Source organism: Populus alba, chromosome 3, assembly GCF_005239225.2.
Source record: "Populus alba chromosome 3, ASM523922v2, whole genome shotgun sequence".
Lineage (NCBI taxonomy): Eukaryota > Viridiplantae > Streptophyta > Magnoliopsida > Malpighiales > Salicaceae > Populus > Populus alba.
The window spans coordinates 55,197-66,218 of NC_133286.1; the positions used below are offsets into that span (position 1 = coordinate 55,197).

The 11,022-nt window shown below is 32.1% G+C and overlaps 1 protein-coding gene across 1 annotated transcript; it reads left to right on the plus strand.

Annotated features, from left to right (window-relative positions):
- Positions 1 to 733: 733 nt before the first annotated feature.
- Positions 734 to 3,033, plus strand: LOC118051328 (zinc-finger homeodomain protein 4). Its single transcript, XM_035061943.2, has one exon. The coding sequence runs from the start codon at positions 1,997 to 1,999 to the stop codon at positions 2,837 to 2,839; it is 843 nt and encodes a 280-aa protein (XP_034917834.1). The 5' UTR covers positions 734 to 1,996; the 3' UTR covers positions 2,840 to 3,033.
- Positions 3,034 to 11,022: the final 7,989 nt, after the last annotated feature.

Consider the following 11,022-nt stretch of genomic DNA (forward strand, 5'->3'; position numbering starts at 1 on the left):
CAACCCGAGTTAACATGTCAATCTACAAATGAAGTCATGAGATCATGATAACCTCATAAAAAGTAAATTAAAATAAATTATAAAACTCAATTTTCAATAAAATCAATGTCTAAGGATAACACTAAAAAAAAATACTCATAAAAATAACCCAAGTCAACCCGATGTAATCTATCAAACTCGTGATCGGGTCATAAAACCAAAATAATTCTATAGTAAATAAATTGAAATAAATTATAAAACTCGGTTCTCAATTAATCTGGTGTTGAAAAATGAAATTATAAAAAAAATCGATTAAAAAAATGACTTGAGTCAACTAGAGTTAACCTGTCAAACCCGTGATCTAAGTCATGAGATGTGGATAGCCTCATAGAATGTAGATAAAAATAAATCACAAAGCTTAATTCTCAGTCAACCCAAAGTTAAATGATAAAAATAAAAAAAAAAACTCGAGTCAAGTCTTCGTCATCATTATATGATAATCTTATAAATATTAAATTAAAAAAAATTATGAATTTTAGTCCTTAAAAATTTTAATATTAAAAAATAAAGTTAAAATTAAAAATATATATAAAAAAACAAATACTATTCTAATGTGAGAAGAGTTGGAGTAGAAACCCTCCAAGTTTTTTTTTTAATTAGTGTACACCGAGATTTAGGCTAATTTCTTTTGAAGAATAAACATTTCTTTTCATAATTCTTTTTTCTGTGGTTCTCTCTCCCTGTCCTCTCCACTATCTGACACACTGCTCTGCATATGGCGTAAAACCTTGATGCCTGATTGTGCAAGCAAAGCAAAGGAAGCACTCCACCGTTTTTGTTTTTCTTTTATTTATTTATTTTTAATTTCCTTCACTAAAACACACTGTATTCCTCTTTGTCAGTAAAAATCTGCTTTTCTCTCTCTTCTCTCTTCTTTTTGCCCCTCAACACTACTATAAGCTCCTTGTTTAGTGCTTGCTTCACTAGCAAAACCCACCTTTCAAACTCTCTCCCGTCTCGCTTTCTTTCTCTCTTCTCCTCCACCACCCATTTGCTATACTCTTTTTTCCTGTCCAAATTCTCTTCTTCTTAGCCAAAACCTTCTTGTTTCCTCTACAACCACTATGGAAAGTGTTTAAGCTCAGTGTCATCAAATTAGGCAAGTTCATTCTTGATGGTATCTTGTCTTCATATTCTTTGAGCCATTTCTATTTCTGGAGCTAGAAAAGAAATAAACAGGGTTTTCAACTAGCTGCCATGCTCAATCATATTCTTGTATTTTAGGGAGTGTTTGAGTGTTGACTCTCTCTCTCTCTCTCTCTCTCTCTCTCTCTCTCTCTCTCTCCCACTTACTTTCATGAACAGGGAAGGATATGTGTGGAGAGAGAAAGTGGTTATTTTGATCATATTGGTTTTGCCAGTTCCTGAGTCTACACTGTTACTGAATTATTCTGCTTCTTTCTTTTTCTTCTAAGTTGACCATAGAAGTGAAAGTGAGATGGGTATTCATGAAGGTCTAGCTAGGTGGTTAATGAAACGTCTGTTGCTTTGAGCTTTTCTTTATCAAAAGACTGGCCACTGTAATCTTACCTCATCATATAACAACCCCCCACCCCATCAAAGCAACTGCTGCTCAATTGCCTCAAGAAAAGTCCAAAGCTGCTGTGAATCCTAAGATTAGGTCTCTCTTTTTTTTTTCTTATATACAGCTGATCTTTTAGCTTTTGAGGGGATCAATTTGCAAGAAAGAGGAGTTTCTTAGATAAATATGGTGTCAAGAGTTAATAGGTTCTATAGTTTCCTAGTTAGTTTTTGTTGCTTCTAGAAAAATAGACGATGTCATTACTAAAAAACGCCTAGGAATTTAAGAAAACAGCCCGCATTTTTTTTTTTTTTTTTTTTAATTCTAAGCAAAGCCTCCCAGTTCTGCTTCCTGTCTGGTTCTTTCTCTTTTGGTCTCCAAACAAACAAACAAGGCACAAGTGAAATAATTGCCCAAAAAAGGGAGAGGAAAGAAATGGAACTTTCAAGTCGTCAGGGGGAGATCCCCATTCCATTAAATGCATTTGGCGGGGCTCATGGGCACTTGATCCAATACGATCACGCTGCACCCCACAACCACATCATCTCTTCCACGGCACCCCAAATCCCCTCCAACAATGGCCCTTCCATAACCACAGCAAGTATCGATGATAATCATGTGCCTTACAAGAAAATGGTTAGGTACAGAGAATGCCTCAAGAACCATGCAGCTGCCATGGGAGGCAATGCCACTGATGGGTGTGGTGAGTTCATGCCTAGTGGTGAAGAGGGTAGCATAGAAGCCCTCACTTGCTCAGCCTGCGATTGTCACAGAAACTTTCACAGAAGAGAAATTGAAGGTGAACACGCCTCATGTGGAGATTGGTACCATAATAACCCACATTTCAACAGGGTTGGAAGGAAAGTTATTTTAGGCCACCACACCAGCATTTTAGCTCCTGAGGCTTTAGGGTACCCTACAGCCACTGGTACTCTAGTACCCTCAAGAGCAGCAGCACCCCACCATCAAATGATAATGTCTTACAACATGGGGTCGCTTCCTTCAGAATCTGATGAGCAAGAAGATGGGGGTGGAGTGGTGATGGCCCGGCCTGCACAGTTGATGAAGAAAAGGCATAGAACAAAGTTCACACAGGAACAGAAGGAGAAAATGCTCAACTTTGCAGAGAAAGTTGGGTGGAAGCTACAAAAGCAAGAAGAAACTGTAGTGCAACAGTTCTGCCAGGAGATTGGAATCAAGAGAAGAGTCCTCAAGGTTTGGATGCACAACAACAAGCTCAATCTTGCCAAAAAGAACCCCTCCACCACTGCTACTTAAAAATATAAAAATAAAGAAGATTAACCCTAAACATTGCCATCTCTCTTAATTAGCTAGATTTGGTTTAACCCTACTTGTTACTTAAGAGTAATTACTCCGCTACGTTTTTACACTGTCTTCTTTCTTTTCTTTGGACCTGTTTCTTGAGTTCTCTTAATATTTACTACTAAGTAATAATTAGATTGGTTGTGTAATGTTAAGTACTTAATTTAGGAAAATTGAGGTTTATAAGTGGAGTTACTGTCTGAGTGTTCTTGCCCATTAATCCATTTTTAGTATATATAAGTGGATTGCAGAACTTGATTCTTAAGTTACTAATCTATTTATCGGAATGCAGTCCATTACATGGATCGAAGAGGTTATCAATTAATTATCTCCTTCACCATCTCTATTAATTCTAATTATATTAGGGTGAGATGATTACATATAGATTTACATAAATTTTTTTTTATCAAATATAACAAAAAATTATGTAAACAAATCAAAATAAATTATAATAAAAAATATTTAATTTTATTAAATCTCATCTAATTAAGATCTTCACTTAGTATGAATTAATTAATTCTAATTGATTCACAATATTCTTTAATTAATAGCCTCCTCCCATGTATGCTAAAAAGATTATCAGGATGGAATATTGATATGGCTGCAGGTATGCTTAACATTCTTAATTTTTTTTAGATAATATTGCTAAACATTCTAAATTGTACTTGTTTTTTTAAAAAAATTAAATTGCAATATTGTTTTCATCATATCAAAAAACCAATCATACATACATACATACATAACCATTCTATTTTTACATCTTGTTTTCTTTAAAAAAGATACTGCAATATTTTTTTCATTAAAAAAAATTAAAGAGCTTTTTTTTTTTGTAGCATCCCGTTTGCATTTGTCTTGAAGTTGGTCATTATTCTTTTTATTTCTATTTATTTTGATTTTAAGATTTTTAAATTTTTTTTATTTCAATTTCATCCATTTGCATTTTATTTCATAAAATTTTGGTATTCAATTTAATTCTCATTCTTTTGATTAGTATATTTATTATCCTTTGCATTAATTTTTTTATTTCATTTTTTAAAATTTAATATAATTTTGTTTTGTTTCCAATTCTGGTCATTATTTTTTTTATTGCCCTTTTTTATATCTTTTTCTTCATTTATTTTGTTTTTCAATTAAATCCCTAATTATTTTCTTTCAATTATTTTTTTGTGCATTATTTAGTTCTCATTGTTTTTTTTTTTATTTTTTTCAACTTTTTTTATGATTGAGAATTTTTATTCATTATTATTTCATGTTTATCTTCTACAATCATGATTCAGTCCACTAGTTTCGATGAATAACCCATTTTAAGTTTGGTATTTTTTAAAATTCTTTTAAAAAAACTAAATTTTTTATTTTATATTCATGATTTAACATTAACTTATTGAGCCTTGAGAGTCATGATTTATTAACTTAGTTTAAGTTTTAATTTTATTTTTGTAAAGTTATCCCTATCTTATATCTCGGGTCACAAGTTATTAAAGTTAAGCCAAGTTGGCATAGGTTTTTTTTGTTTGATCACTTGGTAGTTTTTTTCACTTCTGAGAGGGCTTTTCTAACTTTTTTAGAGTAACACAAGTTGTCTCAGATTTTTTTTTTCTTTGTTGGATCTACCTCTTTTAGAAACAAATTTTTTTAATTAGGTTAAATCAATTTATTTTATCCTTCAACATTAATTGATTCTGAATTGCCTCAGTCTTTTTGGTGCTCTTTATTAGATTTTGCTCCTTTAACAATAATTCCTTTTTTTAATTAATTAATTTATCTCACCTTTTAATATTGAATTTGTTTTCTATTGAGCTTCTTAATTGAGTCTAGGTGTGAAATTTAATGGTTTGCAACTTTAGAAGATTAACCGAGGCTTTGAATGTTCGCCCAAATATGCTTGGGTTTTCCTTTTTTAGCTCATTTTTATTATTATTCATATGGTATTTTCCATTCATTTTGAAAAAAAAAAAAGCATGTGTTACCTATAGGTTTTTCTTTTTCAGGCTTTGTTCATTTTAGTTTTTTATGAGGATTTTTGCTTTTAAATTAAATATAAGTATTAAATTTTTTCTTGTGTTTTTTCCAATTACATTTGAGACTTAGGCCGACCTAAACCCCAAACCCCCTAGGTCACGAGTCAACTCATCAGGTTGAGTATTTTGAACAACAAATGATGTATTTTGATTTTGATTTTGATTTTCTCAATCTTTTTTTTTTCTTTAAATTTGATCATCACTCACTTGATTTTTATTTTTGTTTTGGACTCTTTAGTGAATTTGAGGAATAAAGAATTAGCAATTTGGCCTTTCAGTTTAATGTTTGATGATATTTTAGGTTAATTTGGTCCTCGATGTTTTGGTTTTAAATTTTTATTCTTGACACCCCTATCAAATTTTAATTTATTTTTTATTTCATTATTGATTCATAATCTTGATTTTTTAAAAAAAAATTCATCACCTAGGTTTGCTAGTATTTTTTTTACTTTTTTTTCATTGATTTTTTTCTCGATTTTTTTCTTTCATCCTATGGATTCTTGGGAATTGACGGTTAATATCTCTTTTTTGTTCTTTTTCTATGATGTGGAATTGTTAATTTTTTTAAAATACACTTACAGTGTTTTTTCATTGTTTTTTTACACTTCTAAAAAATTGAGCTAGCCTGTAGCGAAGCATGGACAAGCTATCTAGTCATATAAAAAAACAATCAATCAAAACACGCGCGTCCACACACACTAATAACTTGCTCAAAAGAAAAGGTTCAGTAAGAATAGCAAGGAGTAAATCTAATACTATAAAATAATGTTCAGTAAGAACGTGTATAGCATGTTGACCCATTAACCACACCAATTAGAACGTTTTTTTAATTGAACAGGTGTGCTTTCATTACTCAGAAAATAATTATACATTAGAACTTGCAATATCATGCAAGTGGAGGAACATTCTCCAAAATAACGTGCTCTTGGCTGTCATTCTTAGCTTGCTTGTAAACATCCATGCTGCTCCTCATGGAAAAAAATTGGATGATCTACTTGATGCTCAAATCATGGCAAATTCCGAGACTTCCACTGAACATGCTACCATTGCTGCCTTTTCCCCTATTTCATAATCTTCCATATCCAAAAACTTAAGAAAACATTATGATAAGGAAGTCTGTCATTTAATCCCAGCAGACATCCAAAGCACAATGCCTTGGCATTGGGTCACCATGCAAGCATTGCTCTTGTTGAAAGTAAATAAAATTTTGATTTTTATGAAAAATAGAGAAACTGGTCAATTAATTCATAAATAATCAATTGGTTAAATCGGCAGAATATATTTATTATTCATATTAATATTCTCTTTGAGTAGTTTAATTCCTTATTTGTCTAGGACATGAGAACACTTAATAAAATTATTTTCCTCTCAAATCTTTTTCTTGTTCTTTAGTTTTGTTTATTGTTTTGCTATTTATAAACATCTACCACGTGAATTTTTGTTCTAACAAGTGGTATCAAAATTTGTTTTTGATTATCTAACATGGGCAAAACAAACTTCCCACTTCAATGTTCTCATTTGACAAAGGATAATTATGAAATTTAGTGTATTCATGTGAAAGATTGGCTAGGTTCCCAAGATATGTGGGAAACAATTAAAAAGGACTTTAAGGAGTCTGTAGAAGAAGCAATGTGATCAAAGGGAAGCCATACAAAAGGCGTGAAGGAAGAATTTACAAGCACTCATAATCATCAACCAGTGTAGACGATGCCATTTTTTAATTAATGGCGAATGCAACCACCGCCAAGCAAGTATAAGAAATTTTACAATAATTAAATCAAAGAGCTGACAATGTTAGAAAGGTACACCTATAAAATTTACAAGATAACTTTGAAAAGTTATATATGTTTGAATTATTTTCATACTACTTTACTAGAGTATTGACCATATACAATCAAATGAAAAGATATGATGAGAAGATGAAGAAAACACGTATAGTAGAAAAGATATGATGAGAATTATTTAAATCATATTCTTGTCATTGAGATCTTTGACTGTTGGGGTATAGATTTCATGGGTCCATTTCCTCCATCATTTGGTTTTGTGTATATAGTAGTCGCAGTAAATTATGTTTCAAAATGGATAGAGGCAATTCCAAGTTGAAACAATGATCACAAAACAGTGATAAAGTTTTTGAAAGACAATATTTTGAGTCGATTTGGAATCCCTCGAGCCATGATAAGTGATGGTGGAACACATTTCTGCAACAAGCCATTTGATTCTTTAATGAAAAATTATGGAATCACACACAAAGTTACCACCCCTTATCACCCTCTGACAAGTGGACAAGTAGAGCTTGCTAATAGGGAGATCAAACAAATCTTGAAGAAAACAATGAACCCTAATAGGAAAGACTGGTCTTTAAGACTTAATGATGCACTTTGGGCTTATCAAATTGCTTATAAAACATCATTAGGTATGTCACATTATAGACTAGTCTATGGAAAACCTTGTCACTTGCCTGTGGAAATTGAACATAAAGCTTATTGGGCTATTAAAGCTTTCAATTCAAACCTTAATGATGCTAGCCAGCTGCGAAAATTGCAAATAAATGAGCTTGAGAAAATAAGAAATGATGCATATGATAATTCAAGAATCAAAGACTTTCATGACAAGAAAATACTGAGAAAAACATTCAATGTTGGTCAAAAAGTCCTGCTTTATAATTCTTGACTCCATTTATTTCCTGGAAAACTAAGATCAAGATGGAGCGATCCTTTTATTGTGAAACATGTGTATCCATATGGGGCCTGTGATATCGAGAATCCAAAAAATGGCAATGTTTTCAAGGTAAATGGGCATCGTTTGAAAGTTTATTTTGACAATTTTTCAGTTGAAAATGACTCTATTGAATTGAGTGATCCTGTATATAAAAATTGATTCTTTTTCTCACATTATTTTGTGTTTTGTTTTAGTTTTGCTAGTCTCTCTCTCACCCCGGTAAATGGCAGATAATGGTATTCCGTGACTTAAGTCAGTTCTTTTAGTTTCCCATAGTAACTGATATCTGTATATATTTGTACAATTCTTTGCTCTTTCTCCCTTCTTTTGAATCTCTTCTCCAATTCTTTTTTGAAAATGGACACCACTCTTGAAAAATTGAAAAGGTATTTTCCCGCTTTGCCTCCAAATGCAATTACAAAAATTTATCGTGCTAGGTGTGCAAGATTGAGGTTGTTAATAAATCATGGAATTCCTAAAGATATTCGTTGGCTAATTGAAGCTAAGGTATGATTATCAGGTGAGTCCTCCAATTCTTTCATTTCACACATACTTGGAACAGGTAAAAGCACTTTTGCAAAGAAACGTCGTGCAAAACAACTGAAAGTTTGTCACAGATGTGTCAAATGGACTTGTAATGCGACACGTCATTCTTTAGGAATGATATCTTTAAACCGTGAAGATAAAATACAATTCATTAAGGATGGCTTGAGTAAGGGGTCTTTAGATAATCTTCTGTTGACCCTTGAGATGCATCCTAGTGGAGATGTGCATCGTGCAATTCATGATTTATGGCCACAATTCCATAAAGAACATGCTCGACTTAGTCTTCGGAATCTGACTAAAAAAGACCTTGTTTGCCAGTTTTTAAGAAAACTGGATAGGAAGCCTATCCCCGACCCATAGAGGGTGTTTAAGCTGTTCTTGAACGTAAAACCAAGGGAAGATATGAGCCACAATCACAACTACCTATACATACATGCTTTTTCAAAATAAATAAATAAAGAGAAAGAGTGTGAGACAATAGCTGGCCTACATATAGGTGGTATGATTGCATTTTCAATTTCTCATCTATAAATTCTTCTCTTCCTTCCCTTCATTTCTACTCAACCCATACATTCATCAAATATAGAAGTATGTAGAAATGACAGGTTCCTCAAGTCATCATATAAGAAATATTTGTGTTTTCGGTGGATCCAGTCCTAGGAAAGAAAAAGAGTTTTTAGAATCAACAAATCATCTTGGTCAGGTACTAGCTGAGAGAAAGATTCATTTAGTGTATGGGGGAGGTAGCCTTGGGTTAATGGGGGGTGTCAATAGTTGTATTTTTAGGAGGCAGTAAAGTTTTGGGGGTTGTCCTTAAAGCTTTAGCAAATGGGGACATCATTGGAAAAATAATTTGAGAGGAACTACAGGTCCCCATAATGTCTGAAAAACTGAATGCCATGTTTAACCATGTTGATGCCTTCATTGCCTTACCAGGTGGTTTAGGTACATTAGAAGAGATCTTTCATATTTCTTTTTGGGCCCAATTGCACATTCACCATAAACCTATAGGTTTGTTAAATGTTAATGGTTTTTATGATAATTTGTTGTCTTTTCTTGATCAAGCTATGGAACAGGAATTTCTAACATCTTCGACACGACAAATCATAATATCTACTGCTACTGTTGAATAATTGATTGACCAACTACAATCTTTCATCCCTACCATTAATCCCTGCATGAGTCACCTAAATTAGTCAACTAAGGAAAGCCGTAAAAAGCTTAGATTAGATTTGAGCCTTCATTTATGAAACCTTGTGTCTTTTGGTTTTATTAATAGCATATTATTTTGTTTTGTTACTTCTTATATTTGTTTAAGTGTGTTTCAGGTTTGTCATTGTTCGTTGTTTCAGGTGATGTCTTCTATACTCTCATTTTGGTTGGGGGGAAAGGGTAGTAGTAAAAAAAAAACTAACTTACTAACTATTTTTGCTATTATTAAAACCATTTGACAAATTTGTTATTAGGATGGCAGAGTAAGGAGTCAGTTTTATTAACTCTTGAGATGCATCTTAGTAAGTATCCTTATTAGGATGGCAGAGTAAGGATGAAATTTTATTAACTCTTGAGACGCATCTTAGTAAGTATTATTACCAAAGTCTATCATAATACTTCTTGAAATATTCAGGTTTACAAACTCTCGCATTATTATCACTTGATTCTGCTCATATACTCATTTAACAAGCATTCTTAAACCTTCATTTTCACACACACTTTAACATATGATTGTGGGTTGCACATTGGATTATTACATTAATTATGTTCTTTTGTTGAAGGTAACAACTAAGGGAAATGGATAGTATACAATTTTCAAAAAAAAAATTGATAATATTGATGATAATAAAAACATAGATAAGTTTGGTTTCGTAGCCTCCCTAACCTAAACAATTAAGCCCGAAGGGGTGTTTTAACACCTAATACCCTAAAGTCAACTGACTTGGGAGCTATTAGCTCAAAGCTTGTTACATGGGTTAGTGAGAAAAGCTTAAGGGAATCAAACATTGCACTATCTACATATCAGTATCTACAACCCGAGTTGTTAAACTTGTAGGAGTGTCTCAACACCTAATGCCCTAAGACCAACTAGTCTGGGAGTCATTAGCCTAAAACTCGTTACATGGGTTAAAGATACATTGTGTTTTAAGTTGTATGTGTATATAATTAATTAATTAATTAATTAAAAAAATAAAAATAAAAAAGAGAAAAAGAAAAAATAATAATCCTAACTCAAGGAAGTTAACCTTAAACATTTGAACATAATATGGTTTTCTTCCAACAAAAGCCACGTCATCTATGTTTTCATACATTGAGCACATAATAAGAAGGTTTATTAATATCTTGTTTAAGAAATATGAAGCAGGAATATAAATTTAATGAGAGTTTGTTTATCTGGATAGATTAATGGAAGTTGAATGATGAATGTCTTGCTTTGTAGAACTTGCAAATTGTTTTTCTATTTTAACACTTTGATTACTAGAGACTAGTAATAAGCTGGTTGGGGGTGTGTGATTAATACTTAAAAGTGCATGTTTATCAGGTTTTATATCATCATTTTGCACTTGAAGTATCAATAACTCCTTAACTAAAGCATGTTTTATAATAACAAGTCTGATACTATAAGATACCTTAATTTATGATAAATGTTCATCTTAAATGCAGGCCTATCACATAAATCAAAGAATTAATTGATGAATTCAACTACTGAAATTGTGAAGATAAAGAGAGGGTGAAGCTTAGAAAATAGATGTTGGTGTAGTCCAAACTGGAATACTGTTTGGTAATCAGGTCATATCTTGAGTTCTAGATGTCCAAATGATCTCAAATTTTTACATAAATTTGATAAGACATAGGCCT